Here is a 15,800-nt window from a genome sequence, read left to right as displayed (position 1 = left end):
GGAAGACCCTGACAAACTGTCCATATATGGACAGCGATGTCCGGGAATTCCACAGAGTCCCGGAGCAGAGCCTGTACTAGCGCTCTGCACGGGACTCCGCTCTGGGGAAGACCCTGACACACTGTCCATATATGGACAGCGATGTCAGGGAATTCCACAGGGTCCCGGAGCAGAGCCTATACTAGCGCTCTGCACGGGACTCGTGCTCTGGGGAAGCCCCAGACATCGCTGTTCATATGTGGACAGCGATGTCAGGGAATTCCAAAGTCTCGGAGCAGAGCCTATACTAGCGGCTCTGTGTCCCGCGGGCCGCAGATGACAGCCCCAGGGGCCGCATGCGGGCCGCGTGCTTGAGACCCCTGATCTAATGTGTATGGCCAGCTTTACGGGTGACCGGGGAAGATCTAGCAAACCAGAAAATTCACAAACTGACTTGTGGCATTCTATGACAGTACCACTTTTTAAAGTTTCTGCACTCTTCAGTATGACCCATACTACTACTAGCAATGTTTGCCTATGGATATTCCGCAGTGTGCTTGATTTTATACACCTGTTTGCAATAGGTGTGGCTGAAACATCTGAACTCCATAAAGCCGGGGGTGTCCACATACAGTACTTTTGGTCATATAGCGTACTTGGATTGTGTGGAGCTCAGTTTGTAAACCTCATTGTGTTCTCTACTGCTGTTAACTTTCAGGCCACACAAAACCTTACCGCACGCCCATAAGATAGCAGGGAGCATATTTTCCCTGTGGATACAGAGATGCAACAGAATTTTTATTTTGACTAATTGATTTAAAAAAAAAAAAAACATTCTTAAGTCGACTGGCACAACACTGTGGCAATGTGCCAGCATTAATATCCCTCTCCTGAGAATGTAAATATTTTACTGCGTAGACTTACGAGCAGTCTGCCAGCAGCCGGGCTCTGACGTTCTGTGAAGTGCAGCAAATCCTGTATTGCTGGAGGATTTTATAGTTTTTGTTTTTACCTAATTTTGTTGAGTTATCACTTTTTCTTTTTATTGTTTATAAATCTTTGGGCACCTCCATAAATCATATACTAGTTCTGCAGAAGGTGTCAGATCTCCGTCTTCCAAAGTCACATCTTGGCCAATGTGAAAGGAAAAAATGATTTTTTTTATTTTCAAGGAAGAAATATATTATTAGAGTGTTCACATAAAGCAGATATCCAGTTGTGGTCCCAACATTTCAAACAAATCAGTTTCTCTGTCTAACATGTACCTTTTTAGCTGCTTATCTGCTGCAGTCTGAGGTAGTCTAATATCTATGTCTTGCCTTATCAGACTCTCAGGCTGCCGTTACCTATACTTTACACTGCATCTTGATTTTATTAGGGCACACAGATGATCCGTCGCTACAGCTTGACTGCATTGTCGCACAGTCACCTCCTGTCATCCGAGGCTTATGTTGCAGTTTTGTTCCTCGCCCATAATTTACATTACAGCTCTGCTTGTTCGGATTGGTTTTCTTGTACCAGGACATGCTCAAACAATTGAATACATAAAGAGCTGATTTCTAATACAAGTGTAGAATCATCATATGCTACAAACAACTTAACCACTGGTGACAAAAAGGTGATCTGGGAACTACCGCACATAGACGTGCGTCTTAGTGATCGTACACCCTGAAGAGTTACTGTCCATTCAGATATAATATATTGTGCTATGTATAGTACGTACCTCCATATTCTTTATTTTTCTTGTGTGACAATTGTTGAAAGTTGCTCTTTTTGATAATATTTTAATAAATTAACCTGCAGCCCGAGGTAAATGCTGCAACAGGTCAGTTGTGATACAGAAGATGGGGCTCGAGTTGCTGCCTTTCTTTTGCAGCAGTATAGATTTCTGAGTTTCCATAGCAATAGAATCTTAAGTCTTCACCTAAACGGAGACCTAGGATAATTTAAGTCTGCAGGGGCACAGAATTCCTTCTGTCACCAGTCGGCTTAGAATACAATGTGACATGACCTGTTCGTTACAGATATAATTTGGTTTTAAAGGAGAGAATAATGTTCCCTGTAATCGTGTGTAATATGGAAGGCAGCCCCGTTTTTATGGACTGGTGTTCCCTGATGTGTAATTATGGTGAATATTTCTACACCACTCTTTACCGCCCACAAGCCTTCTCCTTACCCAAGGGGCACAAATATGGGAGTACAGCATTCAGCCCACCACTTCATCACTGCAACACTTTGCAGAAGATTGGGAACCTTTATTGTAGACCACAAATGATTGATTGATTGACTAACTGACTGTCAAGCTTTTTCTTTTATTGCAACATGTAATGAGTAAAAATAAAATTGTTAAAAATTATTCCACTCTATAGGTGCCACTATGGGTATTCTTGTTTGTGGTAAGGGTAAGACTTACCCTTAATAAACACATCATTCTTATCATGCAATGTTTCCCCATGTACTAGTTCCATCATGAAGACTACTTTGCTGCACATTGTACCCAAGAGGCTGTATGTACCATAACCTTTGTATTGAGGCATATCGCTATGAGAAGGAACAGGGGCTACAGTCGATGATGTTTGCCAGAAGCAAGTTAAAAAAGAGAGAAAATTGTTCCGCTCTCCAGCACAAAAAATTTCCTCTTAAAATCTTGACGGTAAAGTTGTCGAAAAGACAAAAAATAACCGTGTGTCTGAGAGAGAAAATGAAGAGGCTTCTGCAAGGGCCCGTGGAGAAGCTCTCTGTAAACCACGTTGGGCAAATTTCTCCTGTGGAGATTGATACTGATTTGTTTGTTCATGGTGTAAAACAAAAATCAAACCTTATGGATATCCGAGCCACTTGTGACCACTTGGAGGTGAGTGGAGACGCCAAGCCGGCGAGTAATTATTGTGTCATTAAGACCGGTTCCAATTGGAATCCATGTGTACAATTGTCTCTCAACTCGGAGGATAACTGTCCTAATACTGCAGAGCAGAATTCTTCTGATGAACAGAGTTCAGAGCTGATGTCTCCTAGTCAAAGTAATGGACACTTGACTGACCAGCAGGATCTTTCCACTATTAGTATAACCATGAGTTGGAAGGAGATGACGGAAAATAATCAACTTCTCTGCCAAAACAATCCATCTGAAAGCAGCCCTGGAGGAAGTTCTGTCACTGGGGACCGTTATGGGGATGTGGTGGAGTACATCTTAAGAGAACTGCAAGGCATCAGTCGCATTCAGGCTGAGATAGCAGAGCTCCGTCAACACTTGAGTTTGATCAAAGGGTCAGTGGAAGAGGTGTCCACCTGTGTGGATTCCGTCCTAAATGAGATTGAGGGTTTGCAATTAGGATCTTCCGCCAAAAGCCCAATGCTTACACCAAGTGGAGAGACAAGTAGGGATCCTCTAGGTGATGAGACTGTGTTATATTTTTATGGTATCTCTGAGCACGAAGATGAGAATACAATGGAGAGGATTCACTGTTTCTTGTGCGACCACCATTGCTTTAATGGCATCCAAAGCCGAGAATATATAAAAGAGGCCTACAGACTTGACTCTGGATCCAATGCCTTGTTAGGGCCAAGACCAACTGTAGTTAAGTTTTCTCATGCCGAATACAAAGACATTATACTTAAGAAATCTGACAACTTCCACAGCGCTGGAGTAAAAATTGTTCCATTTGAAGAGCACAATTTACAAAATCGAATAAGAGCCAATTCTTTGTCAGTGCTTCAGCAGGGCTTAAGAGAAAATCGCTGGAGCTCACTGAGTCTAGATAAGGAAGTGGTGAGGACAGATGAGACTGCGTGTGAACGTAAAACGGAGTCATTTAGAATAAGATATCAGAACAAGAGCACCGAGGCTCCCTGCGGTGGTGAGGAATTCCTTTTTGCACAAAAATGTACTTTGGCAAAAAAGTGCAGCGTATCCGATGGGGAGGCGGTCAGAGGTGACGGGAAGGAGAGCTGTGAACAATGCCTAGAAAAAAGTGTAAGTCATCTTTGTATTCGTCTTGACTCCCAAGAATCTCAGAAAAACCTTCATTTTACCAACCTGCCTTCGTCTGGTGAGACAGCCACCTGTCGCTGCTCAAGATTACTAACTCGTTCTAACCATTTGAGTGCATCTTCAGAGGCAGAGGAGGCAGAAATTGCAATACACAGATGCTGCTCAATTGTAGATGACCATGATGGGATGTTTAAAGGAGAAGGAAACCTGGTTTCATGTGACTCCCGAGTACAATTTCGCAGTACAGAAAAAATTAACGTAATTATAAAAGATCCTTCAGGCAGTTTTACCTCCTTAAGCTTTGATGACACCGTGGACAAATGTTCTGCCGGTACCGTAGGAGAAACTCTTAAAGAAGTAGTCCACATAGACTTAGATGGTCAGGATAAAACTGGTCATGTCCTAAGAGATTTCCTTGATCAGCCCAATGAAAACATAGATATAGTTGACATCAAGTTTTATGCAAATAAATTAGGAAAAGCACTTAACCATTTCCGGTCTGCTTTAAAAGTGGTCTTTAATAAGCTTGAAAGTCCAGATGCTTTTATGGAAAATAAAGATCTTGGGTTTCCAGTTCCAGACTATGACACTCTGCAAAGACTGAACAGTGTTGGAAGTGGGCACTTCAATGAAAGCATTCCCACACATTTGAGTATGAGCAACAGCTACAGCTCCAGTTCCAACCTAAAAGAAGATGCGTATTTTGTGCTCAACAGAGTCCCCTCTCTACCTCGTGAGTCGTCTATACCCTCGCTGATCCTGTCTCCTGATGTCGACCTTAATGGCCCTCTGGCAATAGTCTCTCCTGAGCAGGCATTGGAAAGCAGTGACATGTTGGAGGGAATAAAAGGAAAACCTCTAAGACTTGACCAAGTATGCGTAGAGACTATCTACCTAAACAAATGCATCAATAACTTCAAAAACGTTTTACGGGAGAAGAAGAAGATGCAGCGGAAACTCCTAAAAGACATTGTACAAGAAACTTTTTGGGTTTCTGGCGAGGAAACCTATTCAGGTACACAATGTCTTGTTTTCTGACCGGAGTTCTATGCTCCTAGATTTTTGACATATATTTGTGTTGCATATGTTTTTTGTCTGTGTTGTGGTCTTTGCCCATTGTCTTGGTGAGAGGTCAAGAACTTCCAGAGTTGTCCCAAGGTTATTGATATTTTTGAAACTCCTCCCAATAATACTGGGCTGATATTGCATCAGTTCTAAGATAACACAACCATTTGGTTCTGGTTTTAGAATGACCCTATCAATATGTGTGGAATCCATTGTGGTGTTCATCTCTCTGGAGAAGTGAGATGACTTTGAGGCCACCACTGGCCACTATTAAACCACGCGAGTGAATGTTACATCATCCAGAGTAATGTACTATGCACTGCGCAGGCTTTACAATGAGTTCTTCCGGATGAATCCTGTAGGTTGGATGACTTGTGTATCTCTATTCTTGCTGATATAGGGCAAGGAGAAGTATGTCTGAGACGGTGCATGAGTGAAGGGCACTTCAAGGAAATGTCCACTTTTAACCAAAAATAAATAAATAAAATCGTTCAGTTTCAGTCTTTAGTAAGTTGTTTAAGTTTGCAGATGTTTAAAGGGGGATTACATTGTTTTTTTTACATTTATAGAATAGTTTTCTATTATATATGTTTTTCAAATTTTGCGCACATTTTTATACCAGTGCAGTAGGCGCTATTAAGAAAATTTTTTTTAATAAAATGGAGCAGCCTACAAATTATTCCAGTGTAATACATTTGTGGGCTAACTAAATAGACTAAATATGGCATCAGTTTTGTGACCATTCCTCCCAACTGTTGAGTTTTTCACGGGATTGTCCCATGAACAGGGAGCGAAGTGGGCAGGACTTATGTACATTTAGATAAAATTATGTTATATGGGCGCTCCCAGTGTTGGGAGGTGGGTGACCCCTGTGTAATACTGTCCAGGTATCTTATAGGTTGTTTTTTTTGAGTAGCAGAACATAAAGTCTTTTTAACTATGGCAACATCTCCGCATTAGGTCTGTCCAGTCTCTGTGCAGAAGCATCTCTTCCATTCGTCTCGTGCGTGCATGCCGTGGTACATGATTTGTGGGTGGGTAGGGTGGGTTCAAGTGAATGATGCCATGTTTTGTCCTATTCAGTTAGCCCATGGATGCATTACACAGGACTAATCCGTGGTCTATACCATTCTTCTGGAAAAGACAGGGACCTATCGCACTGTTATAAGAAAGATATGTGAGCAGAATTTCTAATACACAAATACTAGAAAACCGTCAGTTCATACAGCGTTTTTTTTTTTAAACTGATTTTGACATGGAAACCGCATCAGAATCAGCGATTTTGGCAGATTTTGTGGCGCTGATTCCGATTGCGGTTGCCGTGGACAAGCTGCCCGGGAAAAAAAAAATGCCTCTGCCTCCCATTGAAATAAAAATTTTCCCCGGCGACTTGTCCGTTCTTGCCGTGGTTTCCACCTCTGCCCTCCCATTAAAATAAATGGGAGGCAAAAAAAAACTTGCGGCGCTAGTTTGCATTCGCTTCAAAAACGTGGAAAAACATGCGCAGGCAGGTTAAAATCTGCCTCAGAATTCCTGAAGGAATTCTGCCTGTAAAAACTCCATGTGTACAGGGCCTATACTATAAATTAAAAAAACTGAACGTGCAATCCTTTTTGTACGTGAGCGGTCTTTCAATTGCAGCAGAGCTTCAGAAAATAAGTACTTTTGTCTAAAATTTTCCTATTAGGCCCGGAGTGCATTGTTATGTTTCCTGCAGATTAATACGATCACGTTGTTCCACAAATGACAGGTTAGCAACGTTTTATGAAATGTCCTTATCGGCCCACGACTGCCAAAGTCCGCTGCTGTGCCCTGAATAGAAGCCGTGACCGCTTGTAGGTTCCCAATTACATCGTGTCCGCCAGTTACTCCCCCACAATACGACTGCATTATCCTCCTGGCCACCGTGTTGCTTAGAAGGAAGGAATTGGCCATTCTGAAAACCTCGGCCCATTTAACGAAAATCCCTGGTGTTTGAAGCTTTCAGTTCAGCTCTTCTCCTGCTGCCTCCTGATGTTTCATAGCAAAGTATTTTCCATAAAATGAAAAAGCGACATGGAAATACCAGCTGCTGAGTCCTCCTAATGTGTGAAGTGCTTCTGATATTCTGTTCCGTTGTTATCATGATATTTTACACAGGTAATAGATGCTGGGACACAACCACTGGCAGCCATTACAGTGCCCGTAGTGCTTGTCCGTCCGCTTTCCCCAGACCTAAATGGCAGAGAAATTTCTATTGCTGTCCTGCCCGTGTGTCAGTTTTTACTGTACTAGCATTCTATTCATGAAACCGGAAGATGAGTGTGAGCGGAGCTATAGATTACCTACCAATTACTGACATGTTAAAAATCTCTGCTTGCCAAATGGATGAGGCAGGAATGGAGCTACTATAAGGGCTAACATTTGTGTTTATCTTATTATTTTTGTAGGAATACATGAACCCCAGAGACTTGTACAACGATAATGTACCTGCTGTCTCGGCTCAAAGTGTACCCATAGGTGGTACTCGAGAGCCAATCACAGGGCTCCAATAAGTCAGCCAGAGGGCTCCCATAAAATTGCCAGCCACAGGGCTCCCATAAAATTGCCAGCCAAAGGGCTCCCATAAAACCACCGACCACTATACAAATATGTATCAAAGTAGAAGGCTTACTACTTCCGTGCCCCCACCCTCTTCCATTCTTCTCTAGCTATCCAATCAGAGGCTTCTCCAGGGATACCGCTATAGGAAGTGCAGAGATAGAAGTCGTACCTGGGCCCTGATACCTGAGGGGGTCCTAAGGCCCCTCTGCCACATAAAGGCACCAGTATTATAAATAACACATGATAGATGGGGACCTGTTACTAATTTTGCATTGGGGCTAAGAGCTTCTGGGCTTCTCAGAGTAACCCCTTCAGTACAGAAGGAAGCCCCCAGCGGACAGAGAGGCCCATGTTGCTGGAAAAGCGTTTAATTCCAATTTTTCTGGTTATTTAATAAATCTGTCTCATACTTTTTTTATTTTCTATCCACCTCCCATTGTTTGGTAATGTTTTTTTTTTAAAGGGCCCTGCACCCTTTGAAGGAAGGGCAGCTAATCCAAAATTCAGGCTCATATTCTCCCCCTCAGCCTCCTGAATTGTACTGTTCAGCTGCTTTTTTATGAATATTGGATCAGTCGTGTGGCGAACACCGATTCTGTAGAGAAACTCCGTCTTTGATGCGGTCTAGGTGGCCTCCCTATTGTAGAAAGCTATGCATCTTGCTGTGTGTACAGAGGATAATAAACCTTTTGAAGAGATCTCTTCAGAGCTTTTACATACGTGGAGGAAGAGCAGTTGTGGCCCACATACAGCTCATAGAGGGACTGGTGTCCTTGGGTTCAGAGCAGGGTCTCACAGGGTTAAGCTGTATTCATTACAATAAGGTTTGCGTTTTCCCAGCTCGCAGGGTTTAGGGGCATATTGGATTAAAGCTTCTTCTTTTATAAAAACCAGTGTTTTGCAGCTCAGCATAGATACCGGCTCTTCAGTGGGAGGACGGGCACATAATGTGGATATATATACAGCGAATGTATGAGCCATATCATTGGCTTTCTGTGCCGCTATGTATGGACACGATATCTGCCTCTCAGTGTCGTTCTATTCGGTATAATGGCAGTAAATGGAGATTATGTAAGTGAAATGTTATAAAAGCAGGGAATTACCGATCGCCACATCTAAGTATTAGCAGCAACATGTATATCATTTATATATGTACAGCTGGTATAAGTTCTACATCTTCTTGTATATAGTGATATGGATCATGCTGGTATAACCTGGGAATCTTCCATATATAATTATATATGTACAGCTGGTATAAGTTCTACATCTTCTTGTAGATAGTGATATGGAGCATGCTGGTATAACCTGGGCATCTTCTGTATATAATTATATATGTACAGCTGGTATAAGTTATACATCTTCTTGTAGATAGTGATATGGAGCATGCTGGTATAACCTGGGCATCTTCTGTATATAATTATATATGTACAGCTGGTATAAGTTATACATCTTCTTGTATATAGTGATATGGATCATGCTGGTATAACCTGGGAATCTTCCATATATAATTATATATGTACAGCTGGTATAAGTTCTACATCTTCTTGTATATAGTGATATGGATCATGCTGGTATAACCTGGGCATCTTCTGTATATAATTATATATGTACAGCTGGTATAAGTTATACATCTTCTTGTATATAGTGATATGGAGCATGCTGGTATAACCTGGGCATCTTCTGGTATATCATTATATATGTACAGCTGGTATAAGTTACACATCTTCATGTATATAGTGATATGGACCATGCTGGTATAACCTGGGCATCTTCTGTATATAATTATATATGTACAGCTGGTATAAGTTATACATCTTCTTGTATATAGTGATATGGAGCATGCTGGTATAACCTGGGCATCTTCTGGTATATCATTATATATGTACAGCTGGTATAAGTTACACATCTTCATGTATATAGTGATATGGACCATGCTGGTATAACCTGGGCATCTTCTGTATATAATGATATATGTACAGCTGGTATAAGTTATACATCTTCTTGTATATAGTGATATGGAGCATGCTGGTATAACCTGGGCATCTTCTGTATATAATGATATATGTACAGCTGGTATAAGTTCTACATCTTCTTGTATATAGTGATATGGAGCATGCTGGTATAACCTGGGCATCTTCTGTATATAATTATATATGTACAGCTGGTATAAGTTATACATCTTCTTGTATATAGTGATATGGAGCATGCTGGTATAACCTGGGCATCTTCTGGTATATCATTATATATGTACAGCTGGTATAAGTTACACATCTTCTTGTATATAGTGATATGGACCATGCTGGTATAACCTGGGCATCTTCTGGTATGTCATTATATATGTACAGCTGGTATAAGTTCTACATCTTCTTGTATATAGTGATATGGACCATGCTGGTATAAGCTGGGTATTTCTGTATATAATTCTATATGTACAGCTGGTATATGTTCTACATCTTCTTGTATATAGTGATATGGAGCCATATCATTGGCTTTCTGTGCCGCTATGTATGGACACGATATCTGCCTCTCAGTGTCGTTCTATTCGGTATAATGGCAGTAAATGGAGATTATGTAAGTGAAATGTTATAAAAGCAGGGAATTACCGATCGCCACATCTAAGTATTAGCAGCAACATGTATATCATTTATATATGTACAGCTGGTATAAGTTATACACCTTCTTGTAGATAGTGATATGGATCATGCTGGTATAACCTGGGAATCTTCCATATATAATTATATATGTACAGCTGGTATAAGTTCTACATCTTCTTGTATATAGTGATATGGATCATGCTGGTATAACCTGGGCATCTTCTGTATATAATTATATATGTACAGCTGGTATAAGTTATACATCTTCTTGTATATAGTGATATGGAGCATGCTGGTATAACCTGGGCATCTTCTGGTATATCATTATATATGTACAGCTGGTATAAGTTACACATCTTCTTGTATATAGTGATATGGACCATGCTGGTATAACCTGGGCATCTTCTGGTATATAATTATATATGTACAGCTGGTATATGTTATACATCTTCTTGTATATAGTGATATGGAGCATGCTGGTATAACCTGGGCATCTTCTGGTATATCATTATATATGTACAGCTGGTATATGTTCTACATCTCCCTTATGGTAATAATGGTGAATATTATACGATACGAGGACATTGTTTTTTCTCGCTGCGTTTCCGTTTCTTAGAATTGGAGATGCAGTAAATGCCTCTTGAAGATGTAACCCTGGTGGTGTAGAACATTCTTCAGGCTTTAGATTAGATGTTTGTTAGGAACATTGAGTGCTGAGGTTACAATTACCTCTCTGGGGTCAGAGCGGTTTTCTGCTTGTATTCTTGCAGTTGTGGAGTATGATTTGGTGATCGGCAGGGTATTATTTGCCGGCTGCTCGGTAATAGACGTATTTAAAAACATATTTGAAAAGCTTTTCTTTCCCGTCACTTCACAGAATACATCCTGATGCCACATAATTGCTAATTACTAATCATTTACTTGCCAGATCCTTCCCGGTGTGTCTGGATGGCAGTCCCCACCGCGGTCATCAGCCATCTCTTGTCATTCATACCGGGGCCTGCCCTTTCTTCTGCCGCTAGATGTAATTACTGACTTATCCGTAAACTTCGCCGCAATGTTTTTACTGTGGGTTTTTAAAGGGTAAGTGGCCTCCATGTGATCTTTAATGTGGTCATAAATTCGCTTAGAAGATTGTTCAGCAGAGGAGAGAAATGTGTTAGAGCGAGCAGTCAGACACTAGATCTGCTATATTGTATATCCGTGCCAGTTGCAGAAGCCAACAAAGCAACATTTTTAATTAAAACCAATAAGAAAAATTTATTTTTTGGCAAGAAAAAAAATGCATGTGATGCATAGAAAATCTCTCTCTCAATCCCTCTCTCAATCCCTCTCTCAATCCCTCTCTCAATCCCTCTCTCAATCCCTCTCTCAATCCCTCTCTCAATCCCTCCCTCAATCCCTCCCTCAATCCCTCCCTCAATCCCTCCCTCAATCCCTCCCTCAATCCCTCCCTCAATCCCTCTCTCAATCCCTCTCTCAATCCCTCTCTCAATCCCTCTCTCAATCCCTCTCTCAATCCCTCTCTCAATCCCTCTCTCAATCCCTCTCTCAATCCCTCTCTCAATCCCTCTCTCAAACCCTCTCTCAATCCCTCTCTCTCTCTCTCTCTCTTCAGAAACACGATATACTTCAATACATTGTATTGCAGTATATAGTGCAAGCGATCCAACGGTCGCTGGTTCAAGTTTCCAAGGGGGACTAGTAAAAAAAAAAAAAAAAAAGGAAAAATCAGTTTAAAGTTTTTTTGTTTTTTTTTCATGTACAAAAAAAAAACAACCTTTTTTTCTAGTAAAGCATTGTAAACAATGTTATAAAAAAATGAAACATAATTGGTATTGTGGTATCCATAAAAGTCCGGCACCACATGGTCTTGGTTAATTATTTGTATATTAGTAGCTCTAGCCCGTGTGAAAACACTGATGTTACTATACAGAAGAAATGGTACCAGTGGCCAGCATGGATGGCAAAGACAGGGCCGCCATCAGGGGGGTATTAGGGGTAGTGGTGTGAGGGGCCCGGCCAAACCTAACTGAAAGGGGGGCCCGGCAACTGCCGCAACATGGCCCCTGTAATGGGACCCGTTTTTTTCACCAAAAGAATGTTGTGAGCTGCTGCTGCTGCTGCGGGCCCCCTCCCCTCGTCATGGGGGGCCGTCAAACAGTCCGCCCGCGCGCGCGCACCCGATCGCGCGCACAAGGAAACTCCCGCGCGTGCGCACTCGCGAGCGCGCACCCACGAACGCCCGCACTGGAGACCGCCCGCGCGCGCACCCGCGAGCGGCCGCGCGCACCCGCGATCGGCCGCGCGCGCACCCGCGAGCGAAGCGCGCGCAGCCGCGGACACACATGGACAAAACTTACCTGGAGCCTGGCTGGAGGTGAAGGACTGGACGTCTGGACCGAAGACCTCGCCTGGAAGACATCGCCGGAAGAGGACTTGAGAGGGAGCATCTCTTCTGACACGGTGAGTAAATTATCTCAAAGTGCTGTTTATGTATGGCCCTGTTCACACAGTATTTTGCAGGCAAAAAAAAATCTGCCTCAAAATTCCTTAAAGAATTTTGAGGCAGATTTTGACCTGCCCACACTATCTTGCCGCGTTTTTTTGCTGCGTTTTTTGCTCGCGGCGATTGAGGACAGCAGACAAAAAACGCAGCGAAAAATGCATTTTCTGCCTCCCATTGATTTCGATGGGAGGTCAGAGGCGGAACCGCGGCAAGAAAGGACGTGCTGCTTTTTCTTTTTTCCGCGACTGGCTTCCATTGATTTCAGATTAAATCAATGGGAGGCGGTTTTGGAAGTTTTTTGGTGCTGATTCTGACGCAGCGTCCGAGTCAATATCAAGGCCCAAAAACTCTGTGAACTGGGCCTTATTGTTAGGGCTTATTCAGACGAACGTGTAATACATCCGTGCAACGTGTGTGATTTTCACGCGCCTCGCACGGACTTATGTTACTCTATGGGGCCGTGCGGACTGTCAGTGATTTTCACGCAGCGTGTGTCCGTGTGTCCGCTGCGTAAAACTCACGACATGTCCGATATTTGTGCATTGTTGGCGCATCACGCACCCATTGAAGTCAATGGGTGCGTGAAAATCACGCCCAGCACTTCCGCAGCCGTATAAACTATGAATGAAAACAGAAAAGCACCACGTGCTACAAACATACAAACAGAGTGTCATAATGATGGCGGCTGCGCGAAAATCACGCAGCCGCGCATCATACGCTGCTGACACACGGAGCGGTTATGGACCTTTTGCATGCGCAAAACGCCACGTTTTTTGCGCGTGCAAAAAGCACACGCTTGTGTGAATCCGGCCTTAGGGTAGGAACACACTAGGCATGAACACTGCGGATTTTATGCAACACATTTTATTGTGGAAAATCCGCAGCGTATCACAGTCGCAGCCGAGTGGATGAGATATGAGCAAATGTCATCCGCACGCTGCAAAAATAATGGACCTGCAGTGTGGCTTTTTGGCTTTTTAAGCCGCAGCGTGTCAATTTATTCTGTGGAATCGCTGCTCCTCTGTTGCGGAAATGCTGCGGTTCTGCCGCAAAAATCACACATGAGAAAAAAAAAAAGGTGCTTTTTTAAATTGATAAAAAGTTTAGACTTGCCCCGGCCGTAGTTTAGGTGACGCGATCCTCTATTCTTAGCGCAGCCCGGCCTCCTGTCATGACGTTTCATCCCATGTGACTGCTGCAGCGGTCACATGGTCTACAGCGTCATCCCAGGAGGCGGGGCTACGTTCAGAAGAGAGAGATGCGTCACCTAAACTACGGCCGGGGCAAGTCTAAACTTTTTTTCCCTGCAGGATTCCCGCAGCGGACATGCCTCACCAAACCTGCGCCACTATTTGGTGCGGTTTTGCTGGCAGAATTCCCTGCGGCTACCAGGGCGGATAAGCTGTGTAGTTTTACTCAGCATATCCGCCTAGTGTGTCCCTTATGATGTCGCTCCTGGAGCTGCTGCCGCTCTCTAAATAGGCAGTTGGTTCAGTAGAATTTGGAATTATTTTTTTTTGTGAACCAGCTTAAAAAAATACAAAACTTTTGTGTTAGGGCCTGTTCACATCACCGTTCGCTCCGGGGTTCCGTCTGAGGTTTTTGTCGGGTGAACCCCGCAACGGAAAGTGAAAGTGACAGAACAGCTTCCGTTTCCATCACCATTAGCGCAGTCGACTACGCTATTGATTCCGTCCGAAAACCAGCCGGAATGGTGACGAACGGAAACCATTAGCGATGTTTCCGTCACCATTGAGATCAATGGTGACTGAAACGGAAGCTGTGCTGTCACTTTCACTTTCCGTTGCGGGGTTCACCCGACAGAAACCTCAGACGGAACCCGGAACGGAAGCGAACAGTGATGTGAACAGGCCCTAACACAAAAGTTTTGTATTTTTTTAAGCTGGTTCACAAAAAAAAATAATTCCAAATTCTACTGGACCAACTGCCTATTTAGAGACCGGCAGCAGCTCCAGGAGCGACATCATAAGGGACACACTAGGCGGATATGCTGAGTAAAACTACACAGCTTATCCGCCCCGGTAGCCGCAGGGAATTCCGACAACAAAACCGCACCAAATAGTGGCGCAGGTTTGGTGAGGCGTGTCCGCTGCGGGAATCCTGCAGGGAAAAAAAAGTTTAGACTTACCCCGGCCGTAGTCCTGGTGACGCGTCTCTCTCTTCTGAACGTAGCCCCGCCTCCTGGGATGACGCTGTAGACCATGTGACCTGCAGCAGTCACATGGGATGAAACGTCATGACAGGAGGCCGAGCTGCACTAAGAATAGAGGATCGCGTCACCAGGACTACGGCCGGGGCAAGTCTAAACTTTTTTATAAATTTTAAAAAGTGCCTTTTTTTTTTTTCTCATGTGTGATTTTTGTGGCAGAACCGCAACATTTCCGCACCAGAGGAGCAGCGATTCTGCAGAATACATTGACAAGCTGCGGCTTAAAAAGCCAAAAGCCACACTGCAGGTCCATTATTTTTGCAGCGTGTGGATGAGATTTGTTCATATCTGACCCCCTCTGCTGCGACTGTAATACGCTGCGGATTATCCACAATAAAATGTGCTGCATAAAATCCGCAGCGTTCATGCCTAGTGTGTTCCTACCCTAAGGCTGGATTTACACAAGCGTGTGCTTTTTGTGCGCGCAAAAAACGTGGCATTTTGCGCATGCAAAAGGTCCATAACCACTCCGTGTGTCAGCAGCGTATGATGCGTGGCTGCGTGATTTTCTCGCAGCCGCTATTATTACGACACTCTGTTTGTAGCACGTGGTGCTTTTCTGTTTTCATTCATAGTTTATACGGCTGCGGAAGTGCTGGGCGGGATTTTCACGCACCCATTGACTTCAATGGGTGCGTGATGCGCGAACAATGCACAAATATCGGACATGTCGTGAGTTTTACGCAGCGGACACACGGACACACGCTGCGTGAAAATCACTGACAGTCTGCACGGCCCCATAGAGTAACATAGGTCCGTGCGAGGCGCGTGAAAATCACGCACGTTGCACGGATGTATTACACGTTCGTCTGAATAAGCCCTAACAATAAGGCCCAGTTCACAGAGTTT

General features: G+C 43.4%; 1 protein-coding gene across 8 annotated transcripts in view; it reads left to right on the top strand.

Moving 5' to 3' along the window:
- The window catches only part of UNC13B (unc-13 homolog B), a 352,877-nt gene that overhangs the window by 205,745 nt on the left and 131,332 nt on the right, over positions 1-15,800 (top strand). For 2 of the 8 annotated variants that reach the window (XM_075839897.1, XM_075839888.1), the window contains exon 2: positions 2,442-4,985. The exons of the other annotated variants lie outside the window; for them this stretch is intronic. In XM_075839897.1, coding sequence (XP_075696012.1) covers positions 2,489-4,985 — 2,497 coding nt within the window. In that variant the 5' untranslated portion in view covers positions 2,442-2,488. The remainder of the gene's footprint in view (positions 1-2,441; positions 4,986-15,800) is intronic. 8 annotated transcript variants of the gene reach the window in all.

The sequence above is a fragment of the Rhinoderma darwinii genome, chromosome 1, assembly GCF_050947455.1.
Source record: "Rhinoderma darwinii isolate aRhiDar2 chromosome 1, aRhiDar2.hap1, whole genome shotgun sequence".
Classification (NCBI taxonomy): domain Eukaryota; kingdom Metazoa; phylum Chordata; class Amphibia; order Anura; family Rhinodermatidae; genus Rhinoderma; species Rhinoderma darwinii.
The sequence above is the reverse complement of the archived record's forward strand: the minus strand, read 5'-3'. Positions and strand labels throughout refer to the sequence as shown.